This window comes from Periplaneta americana, chromosome 5 (genome assembly GCF_040183065.1).
Source record: "Periplaneta americana isolate PAMFEO1 chromosome 5, P.americana_PAMFEO1_priV1, whole genome shotgun sequence".
Lineage (NCBI taxonomy): Eukaryota > Metazoa > Arthropoda > Insecta > Blattodea > Blattidae > Periplaneta > Periplaneta americana.
The window spans coordinates 1212514-1232152 of record NC_091121.1 but is presented as its reverse complement, the minus strand read 5'-3'; the positions used below and the strand labels follow the sequence as shown (position 1 = coordinate 1232152).

The window sequence follows — 19639 nt, the reverse complement described above, 5'->3', positions numbered from 1 at the left end:
TTAACAATTCTGGCAATGTTTTACAGCCCAGATATTTGGCAAAATGCCTTTTTTACTGGGAGGAAGTAAATCAGTATTTGCATAAATATAAATGTGATTTGTAGTAAATCAAAGTGATAGGGCCAATTTTTATTTTGCCTGTTTTGCCTTTTTAAGGCGTTTTCTTACTGATGAATGCCTTTTTACAAGGCACATTTTCATCTTTCTGGTTATGTAAATCACCCAGCTGAAACAAAACATACGGAATGAAATTAGTGCTATCGAACCTGTTTTGTTGGAGCGAGTTATGCAGAACTTCCATAGTAGATTGCAGGAATGTATTCGTTGCTGTGGAAGCTACTTACGAAGTGCAGTTTTTAAAAAGTAATCAGACATTAATAAATTGCATTGTACTAGATTACTTCCAGTATATGTGTTTTCTTTTAATTCTTCCTGAGTGTCCCACAACAGGGCTATAAAACTGTCATATCCCACTGGCGCACCCTATAAATACAAACAATTAAGAACATGCGAATTGAAAGTATACAGATTTAACATTAAGAAAGAAGGGGAAAAAAAAAAGTCAAGGAATTTGATAAAGAGAATGGAAAAAGAAACGATTTATGTCACCATTACTTCTTTCTAGGAATTATGTAATTCATCTTCCACAGATCATGTACAGTAGAATCTCGATAATCCGAACTAATTGAGACTAGGAATAGTTTGAGTTCTCAAGCATATGGAATTACTCTACCCGAAATTGAAAGAAAAAACTGTACTATTATAAATATAAAACAGTTGTAGAAGTCAGTGTATGAAGTACAATAATCAAACTGGCAGTTAAAACCTACGGAATAGTAGAAACAAAATAAAATGATATTGTATTTAGCTAAATAATACAAATAGCCCTACTTACATATCTTCAGTACAAGAAAGTTTAACGAAAAAATCCTTGTTTTGTATGCTTTCCAATATCATATGTACATTTGGTAGTGTGTTCGGATTGTAGAGATTCTATTGTAGTAACATATATGTTATAATAAAATATTGATGTTACAGGTGGTGCATTAGCAGAGGGCTTTCCAAACCGATATTTTGAGTTCCAGGATTTCGAGAGAAAATTTGAAGAATTTATATCGAAATCAGCAGTAAGGACGAAGTTTGAACAACATTCACAACGAGGAAAGCATATTGTTAACGAAATAAGTTCAATTATGGATGCATTGTATGATCGAGCGCAACAGCTGAAAAGAGATAAAGTAGTAGGAAAGAAAGAAATTCACGACAAATTGAATTTCACAGAGCAGCAACTGCTGCTTCTTACGCAAGAAATGGAAGATAAGATACACCAGATGGTAGAGGATGTGGAACAGAGGGTAGGTCATAAGGAAGTTTTATTGAATTGCAAGATTACCTTTTGTCACTAGTGCAGCCATGTGTCTACTGATCTGAGACTGTACTCGAACAAGGACTCAGTCCCCACTTGGGCTGATTTAATCTTGTTGGGTTCCCCCCCTCCCCCCCCCCCCGAGGTTTTCAAAAGTACATGTGAGAAAAACGTATAACTGAAATGACATTTAATAACATCTGAAATGGCATTTGAAGACTATACCACACACCCAGTAAAATACTGTCTTAGGTTGAAAATCACATATTACTTTCATAAATTATTTCTAACACTGTTTTACTAGCTGGAGGTATGAAATTCTAATAATAAAATAGTAAATTATCAAAGATTTTGGTACCTGTTTATTAAAATATTTTTACATCAGTATTTTACTAGAAAATAGCATATCTTTACAAATCACAGTTTTCGAGTTACAACACTATTTTACTGGTAGTACGATATGGGGAGAACAAGTTAAGTCAATTTAGTAAAATTTTCACAAGAGAAATTTGGAATTTCACAGTTAAGCCAACTTTGAATCTCTAAAACATACTCATATTTATAACACATACTCTTGAAGAATGTAAGATTATTTGTAGTAAATCTTAGCTGCTTGGAGCCAAAGCTGGCTGATACATTATATTTCGAACTCCAGTCCAGAAAATTTTAGGACATTGACTTATCTTATTCTTTCGTGATCTTTATTTAATAACATGTAATCATTTTACAAAAAGTTGGTTATTTTGAACTGCTTGTTCCTAAGGAATAAACATCGTTTTCAAATTGTGATAATTGTTCCATAATTTGTTCAGTTACATTAAGGTATGTAAAAAAATGTTACACTGTTTCTAAAGCAGTAACAGCATCATTGAAGGACACAAGATTGGTGGGGGAAAGCATGGGCAGCTTCGAATTTCCACGAATTTCAAAGTGGATTGCATCTTAACAATGAACATATACTGTATTTTCACATTCTTACATTTTCATGGCTTGACCAGCCTCATGGTCTAGTGGTCAGAGCTTCTGGCTATAGTGCATGAGGTCCTGGGTTCGATTCCCGGTTAGAGCACAGGAATTTTTTCTTACAGGGAATTATTCCTGTGTTCGTCCATGGTCTGGAATTTAGATTAATTTTAGATTTAAGATCTCTCCTGGCACCACGTATTCATAATCATCCTATCATATTTATCATCGGGGTAATGTAACTCCACCTTCCAGATGCTCCAAACTCAGAAGTGGGTTACAACTAAGCCACTGGCAGGAGAGAATACCAGAAATGTCGAAAAGACAACCTGGTGGCATTGGTAAAAAAAAATAAATAAATAAATAAAAAAAATTCATGGCAAACCTAATTTCAAGCAAAATTGATTTAGAACATATAAATGGCGTTTCCTATCTCTTGGAGTTTAAATTATCGATAGTGGAAGTGTGAAAAACTTAATAACCGAAATAAATTAATATGGAATGTATAGACATTTTGCCGGGGACTTCAGAAAAAACATATAAAAGAAGAAGTTTTACTGCACCATTGCGATATCACCAATTCCATCGATTCTAAATAACCTAATAATTGATACAGCGTCATTAGAGAACTGACTGATCATATTCAAGTATTGACAGAAGGAAAAAGATACTAAGATATTACCATTTATTTCAGTAAAAATGCATGAAATAATATAATTTGTGTTAAGTGTTATAAAAATGTCGGTAATGAAATACTGATTGACGTTATTTTCTGGCTCCTATTTTTTGTGTCTTTAACAATTTATCATAGAGACAAATTTCTGTCTTCTTTAATTACACCTTTGTTTACAGCTTTAAATTACAATTGGATTTACATGTTTTCTCCTTTAGAAAAAGTGTGACAATAATGATCAGTGCATCTGTTTATAGGTAATTTGTTTCAAATTTTAGGTGTCCAAAGCTTTAAGTGAAGAAATTCGTCGCCTTGCTGTTTTAGTTGATGAGTTTAACTTACCGTTTCATCCTGAACAGCTTGTCCTTAATGTGTACAAAAAGGAACTTAATCTCCATGTGGAGAATGGGTTAGGTAGTAATCTCCGTGCAAGGTTGTCCACAGCACTGGCAATGAACATTGAAAACAGCCAACGCGAAATGAGAGGTAATAAATGTTAATTATTGTATCTAGGAATTGTTTTTGACAATACAATAGAATATGTTTGTACAAAGGCTACTAGTAAATTTGAGTTACTAAAAAAATTGGCAGATATTAAATGAATCTGTTCATGGAAAACATTAAACAGTGTTGAAATATTGTGCTGAAATATTAATACCATTTGCATTAAATCAGTAGACACTTCAATATGTTCGAAATTAACCACTTTGCATAATAACTGTGATTATTAAATTAATTTCTTTGAAAGCACTAGAAATTTCCACTCTTAATGAAACATTTATGTTATACCTTTAAATGCAAGCGCTCTTACAATATGAGAAAATAATAATGCTCCAAAATTCTGATAAATTGAATATATATAAAGACATTACAAATACTAACACAAAATAGATTTATCCTAAGAGTAGTAGGTTTACAGTACAATTGTAGGTTCTTACAGTATCTTTATTATAGTTTTTAATTTTACTATTCTCACAGTTTTCTTTTCTCCTATGATGTTTTGTACAATGTGTATATTTTCCTACATTTTTTTTTCTGAGACCAAATAACTTAATATTAAATTATGTAAGCTGGTTGAAATTTTTGTTGGAAATTGTTTTTAAAAAATGTGTCTTCTGTATTTTTTTTGTAGAACGTATGTCAGCTCTTCTACCAAAGCAAGTTTCTCACAATGTTCTACCACGACGAGAGCCTTTTGAGATTTTGTATCGCTTGAATTGCGACAGCTTGTGTGGTGATTTCACTGAGGATTTGGAGTTTAGGTTTTCATGGGGCTTTACTTCTATCATCTGTAGATTTGCAGGCAAAAGAGCAAATAGTATTACATTAACAAACAACTCTCAAATGGTAAGCATGCAATGAATGTACTATTTCATGGTATCTTTAATTTAAAAATTCATGGTTCTGTCACAGTATTTCTCCTTGTTCTAGCATGTTAACATTTATAATAAACTACAAATATTCTTTCATGGTAATCTAATTGTGGCTCATTTGCGTATCCAACTGCAGGTTCATTTTTCCTTCCTGTATGTGCACTAGACTTCAAAGAAAATTGGGGGTTCGAAAAAGTTGCAGCATAAACAGAGCATTTCGGAGCATGAAAACTTGTACCTGTTTCTGTTATTTATATCAAAAGTGAGGGTCACTGTTACCTATACATTGGCTTCTTTCACTGGAGCCCTGGGTTCAGACCCTGTCCAAATGGAATTTGTAGCAGGCTTTTTGGGATGCTCTACCACCATTTCATTAATTCAATATTATTCATTATCTGTAAGAGAAATGAGCAAGACATACCATTTTGCCAAGATTATTTGTCATTCAAGTCACTCAGCCTGGATTTTTGTGTAATATCACATTGTAAAATATGTACATAATGTAGCAACAGTCCTCAACATATGCATAGAAATATGTAGGTATAGCATTAAAAATGTAATAACATTTGCACTTTTATAATGATTGATATAGCTTCATCCCATGCAATCATCTTTTCTGGCTCTACAGGCCTATATGGACTTTGGCCTTTCTCAAATATCGTTTTCCAGTCTTCTGTAGTTATTGTCATTGTGTAGATTTTGAATCAGTTGGTCTTTTATGTGCTGAGGTTGTCAGTCACATGCACTACCCTTAGCAATCCCAAAGGGCTGATGATTTTCTATCAATATTTTTGCCCTTGCATGACTTAGTGCTCCCAGGATCATGACGAGGATATGCATGCATCGGACATGGAAGATATAAATGGTGGGTGTATTTTGACTAAATATATCATTGTGAACATGTAAAGTTAAAACCTAACTAAAGAAAAGAGTAACAGAACCTTTTGATTTTCACTGTTAGATAAAAAAATTTATCGACTTCAAGTTATAAAAAGAAAAACCTATTCAAATAGATACCTTATGCTTAATCACCAGTGTAAATGCAAAAATTGTAACTTTTTGTCGTTACAAAATGAATTCTTTAATGTGGTTGTTGAAAGTGACTTTGAAATACTGTAATTTTGCATTCGAAATTTAGAGCTCCCCAATCCTTGCTACTACAGGAAGCAAAATTTAGGAATGCAGTTATATTGTCAGACTCCAAAGCAGCTATTCTATCAATCGTCTCTAAACACACATCTTCATCTCAAACAGCAGAAATAACTAAAATGCTCTCTCAATTAATATCACTCAATAAAAGAATTGTATTCCAATGGATACCATCCCATTGTGGAATCCTGGGAAACGAGAATGTGGATGCTTTAGCAAAGAAGGGCAGCACTGCTACTTACAGACCTGTTACTAAATCTACGTATTACTCTGTGAAGAGATTTATTAAATCTACATACTTAGACTTCAACAAACAAAATTTGATAACTCAATCCCAAGGGAAAAAATGGAACTCTCTGCATCAAAATCCACAGTTAATTCCCGATTTACCACGAAAATCGTCTGTAGCTGCATTTAGATTGGCAACAGACCATGATTGTTTGGCCAAACACCTGCATAGAATTGGAATATATCAATCCCATAACTGCCCATTGTGCAACTCAAACCAAGAAATGGATTCGGAACACCTCAAAATCTGTGCTTCAGTGGCTGGTCATGATAATATCTTTGAAAAATATTAGAGTGCAAGAGGTCAAATGACTTTATTGTCAAACGCCTGGCGTTAGAAAACAACAACAACTACAGGAAGTTATTAAATAAGTATATAATAAATTTCAATCTTAAGAAATTTATTATATACTTATTTAATAATTTACCAGGCATATTGATATATAAAATGAATTGTAAACTACAGGAAGGAATAAGTGCAGCACAACGAACTAACCAACCAAACAGTGTTTGTCAGAACTTGAAATTGTTGGTCTGTTGAGCTGCAAATTTTATTTGTGAAAGCATTGGTTGTTCCAGAATTACACTCCAAGTCTTCTTACTTTATACCCTTGAAACCTAACCATTTTTCTCCATATTACTACATTTTTCTAGTTGTCAGGTTTAATTTTCTTTTGCCAACTTTGTTTCGAATTTCGGTAATAACAAATTCTACAACTGGAGCTATTTTTTAACTGTTACATTGACAACATTGTTCGCCTTTGAAGATGCTGCCAATGTTTATAGAACGAAAGTTACTAGTGAATGTTATTTGGAATTTTAACTTAAGTAATAATGCTAATATTGATAAATAATATAGCAACAATTAATAAATACTCATAACAGCATGCGTTTTAAAGTGGTCTTTGGTTTTCGGAGTTGTACTAATCATTTCATGTGGTCAAACAAAATGAATTGTTAGGTTAGGTGTTATGAATTGTAAACTATTTAGTGAAACCATTGAATTTAAAGTTCCTAGACAAAATAAATTTTAATATCAGAACAATGAATCAGAAATAAATAGTATTATTGTTTCAGTTAGCATTGTGGTTTAGCTTCTTTGGTGTTATTTGGAAACATTTAAAAGATTGCCATATTAGCTTCTTAGGAAATAATCTTACTTGAACCTCATTATAACTACATTACATCTTTTAAAATCGATAACACAACTGAAAAGATAAAATATGTAGTTTTTTGTATTAAAAATATGTATATAAATAATTTGTATCAAGAACTGTAAAAAATATCTAATTTCAAATTGCAATAATTATATTTGCAAAGGTTTATGCTTCTAGAGCTAGAGCTATAGGTGTAAAGGAATAAGATACTGGTGTACAATTACATAATAATCCGAGCTTCAGTCATAACCATGTTCTTGTCTGATGGCCACTCATCTAAAACAGCATAGCAGAAAGCACTGATACCTTTCTTCATTGTTGGTGTATTTTTATCTGAGTTCATGGCTAGTAAATACATGTCAATCTCAACCTCACTCACTGGAACAAGAATAACACTAGACATAGGACTGTAGTTACACTCCGTGGTACTATGGTCGCTTTCTTGCTGTGTATACAGCTTTAGTCCCAAATAGTTTATCTGTTTGCACACCTAATTCATTTATTTATTCACATATTTTACTTTGTACATTTTGTGTTTAATATTTGTCGTTTGTTAAGCCCATATTTTTATATAAAATATGTAACTCTTCTCTTATTACATGCCACATTACTTGACTGTAGCTTAATGTTACAGAGTTAAATATTCTTAAGCTTAACTTTATTACTTGCTAGAACTGTAGGTCACCAATAAGATCTCCACTAAATATGTAACTACCTGTATTTCATTACTAGAGATATCGTGTTGCATTATAATTTGTGTTTTAAGTTCTGTGCAGAAATTAGATCAATTTTGAGTACCATTAAAATAATGTTTCCTCTAACGAGCTAGATGGGTGTAGCCTAATGTGCAATGAGTTGTATGTTTAATCAGTGGCACTGTAGTACGTTTTCTCTGAATCATTATTTGCCATATTACTAACTTTTTATCTAATATTATGTTACCGTATTTACTTGCGTAATATTCCCCCTTTCTCTAAAAATTCGGAGACGAAAAATCTAGAGGAATTATGCGAGAATTACAAAATATCTCGAATAATTTGGTCATAAATAATATCAAATAATTTATATACTAATCAAATCAATGTTTAATACTAAATAGCTACAAATAGGCTATATGTACATTTCAATAATTATGGACAATTTTGTGGCTTTTCTTGTATTGCTGTATGTCAGTTCTGATGCCTTTAGTCTGATCTTTAGTGTTGTATTGTATTTATTTACATTTCATGGTATTCGTACATCACTTTACAGCTAGACTATGGAACATATCAACAATAAATTTAGTAGAACTACAAAGTCTTAATTGTAGTCACAGTCTAGTTGAAATATATATAGAAGAGTTTTACAATATACTAGTACAACACAAGGAGTTAATACAAGACAGAAATATTCATGCAGTGTTATTGGAATGTCATAAATTCACCTACAGAATAGAAGGTGTGAGAAATTAGGTACTTCTTTAATTTTGCCCTAAATAATCTTATGTTTAGAGTTTGATTTTTTATATCCAGAGGGTGACTATTAAAAATGTTTACTGTAACACACTCCTTTTTGATAGCACGATATATTTGCCGATTGAGTATGAAAGTAATTTTTTTGACGAGTATTTATGCTATGAACTGTTGAATTAGTTACAAGTTTTCACGATTACATATGAGGAAGTTTATTAATGAAAACATATATTGATAAGCCATGGGTATTATTTGTAGTTTTTTTTAATTGGTTTTGGCACCTACTATTGTTTTAATTACTCTTTTTTTTGTAGTAGGAATATATTGTTGCTTTCTGTAGAATTTCCTCAGAATGTTATTCCAAAACTCATTACTGAGTGGGAGTATGCAAAGTATATTGTTGTTAAGATATTGATATTTACTATCTCTTGCATAGATCTAATAGAAAAACATGCTGAATGTAGTTTGGGAGTAATTTCTTTAATATGATTTTTCCACTTTAACATATTATCGATTTGTAAGCCAAGAAATTTGGTTGATGTTGTTTCTATTAGGCACCTGTTGTTAATTATTGTGAGGTTGAATTTGGGCAGGATTTAAATTGAATTATGTTAGTTTTGTTACAATTTAATACTCATTTGTTGGCAGAGAACCAATCACGTATTTTGAAGAGAATTGCCTCTGTTGAAAATTGGAATACGTTGGAGTTATTGGCTGTAATTATTATACTTGCATCATCTGCAAATAATATGTAATGAGCTACATCTTTTATTAGGGGAAAAGATCATTTATGAACCCTAGAAAAAGTAAGGAACCTAAAATTGACCCTTTGAAATTCCATTATTAATAGTTCCCCATGTCGAGGCAGAACTTCATGCGAAAATATTTCTATTAAAATTAATGTGTTAATTATATAAAGGAAATGAACGTAATGTATTTCACACTACGTTACTTTCAACAGATAACAAATCCAAATCATTCCGAGGCATACTTGTTTCTTGAAAGCAAACTTTTACCCATCACCAGCTTGCTAGGCCTGACGTGGCTTCACTGGTTTGGGCATCTGAACAGAATGGAAAGGGAAAAGCTGTCAAAGAGAATATTAAATTTAAAACTGAAAGGAAGATGACCAAAAGGAAGACGTGAAAGATGGATAGATCAAATTCAGAAGAACTTACAAGAACGGGGATATAAGTGAGAAAAAATATTTGGAATCTACTTTCCAAAAGGAGGACACAATAACATCTTCCTTGTCGTCAGAAGAACCAGACATTTTTCATTACGAAAGGGATGAATAAAGATATTATTGGCTTTCCATGCTTATTTTTATATATTTGGAATCTTAATGAAAAACTCTATTGAAGGGAAAAGGAGTATCCTACTTTCTGTAAATAAATCTGGAGAAATTAGGCAAAGAAAATAAAATTCTGAAAAAACATGTCCAAAAATCATGGTGGGGATTAAACAAGTAAATTCGGTTAGTTTTTAGTATGGTAATTAAGATAGTCTTGAGTTAATACATTTATATAAAAGTGTCCATTCTTCATTACGAATTCCAGAAGTTTTATCTCAGATTTGTTTCAGATAGTGAATGATAGAGTAAATTCAGATTATGTCTAAATCTTGCAATATTTACAAAGATTTTCTTTCAAAATTGAAATATATGAATTTCGTAAAACTCTTTTTGTTAAGAAAGTGTGTTTACTTTTTGTTCTGTTGCTTGTAATGTCTCTTAACGTTTTCTGTGTGTATTTTCCTTCTTATTATATTAAATATCACTCTATCATCAATAGTGTCGGGCATGGTTCCGGACAACAAGTTCACCAACTGAAGATCCCCAAACAGAGGTGGCACTTGTACCAATATCAACGGTATGTGTGCAGCAAATGAAAGATGCATCAGTTGCCTGCACTAATATTGTTGTAACACCTGCCACTTCCTTACTGATAACCAGGGAACGGATTTATATGGACTAAAAATATATGAAATATGTAAATATATATGTAGTTATTTTTACCAAAATATGGAATTAAATATGGATTTTTACCAAAATATGGAATTAAATATGGACTTAAAATTATAAAAAAATGACTATGTACGTTAAATATTGGTACATTTTAATCAAACTAAACAAAAAATATAATGGACGTACCTTATCTTCCAATGTAGTTTCAACAAAACACAATTTTTATTGTCTGTTACCATAACAATAGGTTACAAACATTTCTTTCAAGTGCTGAAAAGTGAATCTTCTTCTATTGTCTCTGAGGATAGATTTATACTGACTAAAAGAGCGTTCGACGTCACAAGAAGTAACTGGTACATAATTCAATTTCACAATGTCTGCTGGGGATAAGTCCAAGTTAATCTTCACTGTTGATTCACCACTCATCACAGCAACAACCTTTTGTAGTTCTTCATATCCAGGGTTTTTTGAAAGTACAGTGTCCACCTTAGCTCTTACTGCATCTGCAACTTTACCTCTACCACGATTCAGTTGTTCCACAGTACTATTTATAATTTCAAAACTTTCAGATAGTGAAAGGTGCCTATTTTGGAGACTTTTGAGCGTTTTTATGATGCATGAAAATGTATGCTGAATGTGAGCTAAGTCATTCTTCACACTTATGTCACAGGTAACTGTTTTCGCAGTATCAATTGAGACTGCATCTTCAGAGTCCAATGCAAGGAGAACATTGTTAATAGAGTCTATATGTTCGGCATAATATTCAACTGCTTCTAGCCATGTACCCCATCTAGTTAAAATTGGCTTTGGTGGCAATGGAATTTCAGGGTACATTTCTTTCAACACGTTAACTCTACTGGGAGCTTTGAGAAATACTTTTTTCACTGATGAAATCAACAAATCTACTTTAGGGAAATTGTCTCTGACCACTTCTGCCACACGATGAAATGCATGCGCCACACAAGTAAAATGAGTCAATTTAGGATATACAACAGATAATGCTTGTCCAGCTTTGACCATATAAGGGGCAGCATCGCTAATAAAGAATAACACATTATCGTACATAATACCCTTTGGCCACAGGATACCCATAGCTTCGTTGAACAGTTTAACTATAGTTTTGTTATTGCACTTTTCTAGAACATCACAATGTAAAAGAATTCGTTCAGAATATTGTTCACTTAACAAACCGATAACTACATTACCAACAAGTCTACCTTCTTTGTCGGGAGTCTCATCAATGGAAACCCAAATTGAACTATCTTTAATTTCATCTCTTATCTTCTGTATTGTCTCATCGTAGATGGATGGAGCATACGTCTTCCTAAGTGTTGACTCATCCGGGATTGTATGTTGAGTATATTTTTCAAGGAATTCCCTGAAGACCTTATTCTTTAGTTTGTAGAGAGGAATATCAGCAGAGATGAGAGAACGGCACAGGTCGATGTTAAACTCAGATCTTACATTCGATGTTGTTGGTTGTGTTAAAAACAATTGTCTCTGCTTGGAATTTAGTTGTTTGTTGGCCTGATGTTTACTAGTTGTAATGTGTTGTTGCACCAGGAACTTTTGTGTAGATGATACTGCACACTGACACAAATTACAAAATAATATTTTATTGTCAGTTGATAAACCATCTTCTTTAAATTCTGAAATGTAACTTGTTAGTTTTGATTTTAAATTGACTGAATGACGTACTTTTGGCATATTTACCGTCTTTATAGTATGATTTACAAAACTGAACCTATGTGTACTCTGACTGGCATTTAACTGTTGAGCTGCACAACTGAAGTCTGTTAAAAATTTTAAATTAAATTAATACAGTTTTGTAACTTACTTTCCCATTGTTGATAGGACTGCTAATTTTCAAATAACTCTGATGTTAAAGGGATTACTGAACATGTGTTTAAATCTCTATTGTTGAAATGTATTTTTAAAAGTTAATGGAATTTTGTTTTGTTTTATTGTTAAACCTAATATAATATGGACTGTTTTATATGAAATATGGAAAATATATGGAAATTAACGAAAATATGTACTAAACTCTAAAATATGGAAAAATATGGAAAATAAAAGTAGGATTTTTCAACCCTACACATTGTGAAACATAAAGATAATGCAAAATATAAATTATATTAGCTTTATAAGTAAATATGTATTTACATATAAATCCTTTCCCTGCTGATAACCTTCTATTTCAAATAATTGAAAAACAATCTTGAGAATTGTTGCATAGCAGCTTTCTGTATATTATTTTCTTGTAACTTTTATTTTTGTAGAAAATGTCACTGTAGTGAGTATTTGTTAAGTTTAAAATCGTCTAATGTTAAAGTTTAGCTCGCAATAATTTTGCTTAATATATATTTTGTATGATACTAAAGTTAAAATCATTAGATAATTAGTTCGTAATTTATTGCAGTTTTAATACATAGAAAATAGTTTTCATTATTTGAGAAATGAAATCAAGCATGTTCATTCTAAAATGAACTAATACACTGACCATTGTTTAATGTGTTGTGTTGACGTTAATTATTTATCGAATGCCATTGAAATCTGAAAGGTGACTGTTTGATGTTACTACAGTAATTAAATTCTTACTAAATAGAATGGTAGTTTGCCTTAAGACATTGTCATTTTAACATACGATTTTTCTAATTTTGTGAGAGTAATATTTTCATATAAAGGTTGGAACTCAGTATGGTACTAATGTTCTATACTGAGTGGTTCAAAGATTCATGCAAAAATGTTGAGTGGTGGCAAAGGGGATAATTTGTCAGGCAACATGTGGTTAGCATCATGTTGGCGCACCTGTAGTAGATTCCCTTAGCAGTGAGGCAAAGCATGTGGTTTCAACATGATTGTCTCCCAGCATATTTCATGTGCTTTGTTTGTAAGTTCCTGCATAATATTTTTCCACATAGGTGGACTGGCTGTGACAGGCCTGTTGTTTGTCCAGGAAGATTACTAGATCTTATTGGCCTGAACTTTTACTGTGAAGTCACTTGTATATGTTAGTGTACACTACGTCATTAAATGACTAGGAGCAATTGGAGATACAATTCATTTTAGTCCTAGAATCTTTGCGAGAGTTTGACAACCAATGGTTCGCCATTTTGAGCTCTGTTTAGAGGGTGATTTTAGCCACTTCGAGCATCTCTTGTAGCTACGCATCGGGTGGGTGATGTGTTGTGTGCAGCATGGCTCTCCCGAGTTTCATGTCACCTACTGGACTAACACCACTATGCCAACTCCTTGTTTGACGTGCAACGCTCTGTCGGCTCTTAAAATTTTTGCACAGACTTTCGATCATTCTGTATATGAAGTTCTCTTTCAGTCTTGCCTGTGATGCATGTGCCTTTCATGACATTGCTTAGAGATTTTATAGAATTATGGGCACTATTTTTAGGAAGAAAATATTGTTCATATATTATTTTGTCGAAAACATCTTATTTTTCAGAATGCTTTAGAAATTATCAAATACTTTCTGACATGTGGTGCTTCACCACCACAGTGAGACATTTAAATCCTCATAGGCATCTCTCTTATTTATTATCTGTCAGTTGAAACTTAATTTCTCTCGCATTAATAATATGCTGTACCTCAAAAACTACAGTTTCAAACACACTTCTACAGTATGTGTATACTTTTGTATAATCACCTCGAATCTATAAGAAATTAACGCCAACACTAATGACATCAGTATGATGTAGGAATGTTATTTGAACTATGAAGGACACTGAAAATGTAAATTGAAAATTGAATTTCGTACTCAAAAGAAAGTTTTTTGTATAACATTCAGATTTATTTAATATTACATGATAAAATAGCGTAATGAGAAAGACAAGATATTGTTCTTATAAGGCTATATGAACAGAAGTGTCTTACTACATAAGTTTATCTTTTTTTTAAGTTGGTTATTTAACGACGCTGTATCAACTACTAGGTTATTTAGCGTCGATGAGATTGGTGATAGCGAGATGATATTTGGCGAGATGAGGCCATAGATTACCTGGCATTCACCTTACGGTTGGGGAACACCTCGGAAAAAACCCAACCAGGTAATCAGCTCAAACGGGGATCGAACCTGCACCCAAACGCAACTTCAGACCAGCAGGCAAGCGCCTTAACCGACTGAGCCACGCTGGTGGCTAATTATTAATATTGCAACTTTGATAAGAAACTTCTGTTTCATATGCTTCACAAAACAGTTCTGATCAGCTGACATGATGGTCCACTGACATTTGCTTTCAGTGGCAAATGTTCCTGCGTTATAAGCCAATAGATTTAAAATCCAGCACATTAGCATAAACATAGCACAATACAAACTGACTTTGAACAAGAATGGCTCTATGTAATACTGTATTAATACAGTGCAACGAGGAGTATACATTAGTACACGATATAAGACTGAAATGCTCCCAGGCATTTTCAATATAACATATATTCAAATGTTCAAAAATATTCAGAAAGAATATAGATTGGGATTTCTCCATTACTACTATTGAAAAAGGAAATCACAATGTTTGGAAGATTGACTCGCTCATTATCTTCAGGTGGCAAAAAATGGGGTGAGAAAGAATTCCTACTCGTTGAGCTCATTACATACAGCTGTAGCTGCTGTTTGTAACGGCGCCAACAAGTAAGGAACCCCTTCTCATCTTAATTTTTGTTTACCTGAAGTTGAAGATGGACCAATCTTCAAAACGTTGTGATAATTTCTTTTATTATAAACAATGGAAAAAAGTTCAATTTACACCTCTTCTAAACAATTCACCATTGCTTTTTCCTCATTTAGGTCAGTTTAACATATTATTTAAGAAAACTTACTTGCAAATTAGAAGTTTACCTTTTATGCAAGGTATAATTATCAGTATTTCTTTTTGAATAGATTCCACGTGATTTGATCTCACCTGCAGAAAACGTAGATGTTACACAACTGAATTTCCCTACAAATAATTCAGAGGATTGGTCAAGTGTGGCATCAAGAATTGCAATGGCTTACAGTGCCTTTCAGGGAACAATAGGCGGACGTCTAGTTGCAGAATTTGTAAGTTTTTTCACTTGTTTACTTAAAGCTCTTTGAATCCTTAGTTAGTAAGTGTGCAGCTGAGAAGTAGACTTTCAAAATGCGGTTCTTCTACATGTTTTCTTTTAAAAAAAAAATCTGTATGGAAAATGAACAAATGTCCAAATCAACTTCGTACTATATAACTGGAAAGTATTGCATTTTGACGTGGAAATCATATGTATAATATTGAGTCCTACTTACTTGCAAATGGCTTTTAGAGCACCCTGAGGTCGTCCTCACATAAGTCTGCCATTGGTTCCAATACTGAACAAGATTAATCCAGTCCCTACCATCATATCCCATCTCCCTCAAATTCATTTTAATATTATCCTCCCATCTATGTCTCGACCTCCCTAAAGATCTTTTTACCTCAGTTCTCCCAACTAACACTCTATACACATTTCTGGATTCACCTATACATGCCCTGCCCATCTCAAATGTCTGGATTTAATGTTCCTAATTATATTAGGTGAAAAATACAATGTGTGCAATTCTGCGTTGTGTATCTTTTTCCATTCTCCTGTAACTTCATCCCTCTTAGCCCCAAATATTTTCCTAAGCAATTTATTCTCGAACATCCTTAACGTCTGTTCCTTTCAAACTGAGAGTCAAGTTTACCTGCAATATGCGGAACTCGAATCATGTTAAGTGAAGTGGGTAGGCATTAGATACGTACATATGTGTACGTACATAAATACATATATATTTGAAAATTTCACAGTAGGATTTGTATTATATTATTATGTATATTATACAAGCACTGACTTACATTTTATCATTTGCAGGTCATTATGAAAATGTTCTTATTAATTAATATTTTGAATGTTTGAATAAAGCTAGTCTCTTAGTAAAGATAACTGCTGTATTATCATTTGAATTATTCGTAGACTTTCTATTTTACCATGTTGCATTTATAAGATGTCTTGTCATAAACTACAATTGACCTAGCTAGAACCCCATGTCAGTTTGTGTCTTTTATTTGTAGGTTATATTTCTTGTATGATTTTCAATTCTGTTGAAGAATATATTATTACTCATAGAATTTGCGAGATTTGTGATAGGATGGTTTTGTGTGTCCAAGCCATTTTAATTCTACTATTGCTCCATTATGTACATTTTCTTGGAGTATATTGTAATTAAGTTACGTTTTCATTTCCTGAATAGATGTTGACTGTTGGCTGGAGATTAATTCTAGTCACGGGTGCAGTTTATGGGTGCATATATCTATACGAACGATTGATGTGGGCCAACAAAGCAAAAGAACGAGAGTTCAAAAGGCAATATGTTTCCCACGCAACAAAGAAGCTACGACTAATTGTTGATTTGACATCTGCTAATTGCTCCCATCAAGTTCAGCGGTAAGTATCACCTGCAGTTTTCAGAAGAATTGAAAATAGCTTAGTTAAGAGCTTGTTTTAGTTGTATATACCGGGTTTCTCCAACACATAGCAGCTGTTTCCTGGTCTGTTGCTAGCCCTTCGTTCACTGTAATGGGACCCACTTTCACCATGAAATAGGCAAACTGAAACTATTCACTTAAATTTTATGATTAAACTATAGGATTAAGAGTGTAATTAAATGCTATTACAATATTTAATCTCGCCTTAAATTACAACAGTTGTTCGAAATGATGTCCATCTGCTCGTAGACAAGATTTACATCACTTCAATAAATTGTTGAACACATCCTCATACCATACAAGATGACTCCGCATATCAACAAACATAGTGCAAAATCCTTCTATGCCCCATCTGCTGATTATTTCTGTCTTCGTGCTGGAAAATGAGGCATCAACTCATGTGAAGCAATGATAGATGGCATGGTATAGCTGATATAACAAATAATTATTTTAAACTAACAACCTAACATAAAGCATCGAATGCATGCAGGATTTTTACAAAAATGTACTTGCATTATGAAGCATTCATAACGAACTACTTCTAAAGAGTTTCCCCGTAGGATGTTTGAGCCCTGAATTACTGGCAACTGGTTTAGACATTATAGCCTACACCAGCATTTTTCAACATGAGTCACACTAAATTTGTAATTTAAAAATCCCACAGCACATTCAAATAATGTAAAGGAATGGTTCCTAGCTAGGTAGGAACTGTTTCCATAAAAACAAGTAAATACGACCATATTCTAACTTAGTGACCTGGCTCGTTGGTCATTCTCATCTCTGCCATACTGTATTTATTGGATGTTGACTTCTGCTGCGTTCACTGAAAGTTGACTTCTGGGCCCAATTTTTTTTTTTTTTTTTTTTTTTTTTTTTTTTTTTTTTTTTTTTTTTTTTTTTTTTTTTTGCTATGACAACCTTTACTATCTTCATTTTCTAGCTGCACATTAGTTGAAAATGTCTGGCATACACTATCACTGTACATACGTTGCAGGACATTAACAACAAGCAATTTAACACAACACAACATCGACACCATATCCTATTAACTGCTTATATCATATTGCCTTCTCGTGTTTATAAAAACAGAAAGTTTCCCATTAACACTTCGAAAATATGTAACAAGTTGTGCTTTCAAACAAGGAATTAATTAACATCACATTCTAGACCATAAATAGGCTCTTTGTCCTGCAGCCAATAGGAAGGGCTTCAGACACGTGCATTTGTTTACACACAGAGTCTTGTATGGAATGAAGATTAGACCCAGTTCTTCTTATTTAGTGTAATGAACACCATTAAAGTGTCATGGCGCTCATGTAACTGATGAGATGCATCTGAACTCTGAACTCCAATAACGATTACTTTGGGAACTTACATACCCTGGTAAATGTAGCCATGCTTTGCGATTAATAATATCAGTTCTGGATTCACAATTCTAGCATTTTTTGGGGAGGGGGGGATTATTCGGTCTTTGAACTATTTATGCAATTGCAATTTCAGTAATTTTGTTGCTATATGAGCAGATCCATGTAAAACTGCACATTGTTCTGCTAGATGATTGATAGGTTTCCTTGAACTTCTTTCTAATGGTGATCCATCCAACTTCATCCAATTTTTTTTCTATTAAAGGAGTCCTTTTCCTGTTTGCTTTCTTGTGCAACACCGAACCAGTACTGCAAAATACCCTTTTTTCATTGACTTACTTGGAACATTTAGACTAGAAAATTTTCTATGAAATTTAAATCTGCACTTAACAATTCAATCTATACTTTCTTCAAAGGAAAGAAAATTTGTTAATGAAAGACAATCCATTAAGTACCATTCATGTGGAACACAGTTTGGCCCTCCTTTTTGTGAAAACCTTATTTTATGAAACATATTTTTAAATATGTTTGACTTAAGCCTCAAGTAAATTTTTAACTGAATTTGTGTAATGTTAATTATTTCTGTTACTTACAGGGAACTGTCGAGCACATTTGCACGATTGTGCCACTTAGTTGATGAAGCAACTAATGACATGGATACGGAAATCAAGACACTGGAAAAGGAAATTAGGCAGTTAGAAGAGGCAGCCAACTCTGCAAAAGTTTTGAGAAACAAAGCAAACTATATCACAAAGGAGCTAGAATTGTTTGACGACGCATATTTAAAATTGCGTGAATAAGAATAGTCAACTAAAACTATACTGTAATATGAACTCTTGTTTTCTTTTTTGAATGTAATGGAGTGTTGGTCTGTACTCAGAAAGATATTTTATGATTTTTTTTTTCTCATAAAAATATTTTATACCGAATATTTAAGTGACCTTTCATAGAGTTTAAATGTGGATTGTGGATACTTGCAGGATTGGCAGTGAATAGTAAATTGTGGGTTAACATATAAATTGTCTAGTGTTTTATAATACAGTCGTTAGAACACTGTTAGATATTATTTTGTATCTAACAATCTTGGAATATTTATTAACTCTGATATTGCAGTTATGTTTGTAAGGTATGTCTACACTTTGTGTAAATAGTCAGTAAAGGTACAAATTATTATCAGTTAAAATTCTTGTGTAACATAAATTTACACTATTTATAAAATGTAATAAATTACCTATGTACCCACATCTAGTCGGGGAGCTAATATTAAACATGATTGTCCATATAGAATGTGTATATATTCGAATATTAAATAAGTGACATACTGTAATTATTGGTTGTTATATAAATTCTGCTTCATAAAAATCACTCTCTCATTATTTCCATGAATTTTAGTATCATTGCTGCAATCTCGTTGACACCTGT

General features: G+C 32.8%; 1 protein-coding gene across 1 annotated transcript in view; it reads left to right on the top strand.

Annotated features, from left to right (window-relative positions):
- LOC138699409 (transmembrane GTPase Marf-like) overlaps positions 1-19579 on the top strand; it is a 44738-nt gene extending 25159 nt beyond the window's left edge. Inside the window, exons 8-13 of the mRNA XM_069825270.1 lie at positions 1039-1355; positions 3281-3488; positions 4135-4349; positions 15275-15433; positions 16619-16812; positions 18813-19579. Coding sequence (XP_069681371.1) covers positions 1039-1355; positions 3281-3488; positions 4135-4349; positions 15275-15433; positions 16619-16812; positions 18813-19017 — 1298 coding nt within the window. The 3' untranslated portion in view covers positions 19018-19579. The remainder of the gene's footprint in view (positions 1-1038; positions 1356-3280; positions 3489-4134; positions 4350-15274; positions 15434-16618; positions 16813-18812) is intronic.
- Positions 19580-19639: the final 60 nt, after the last annotated feature.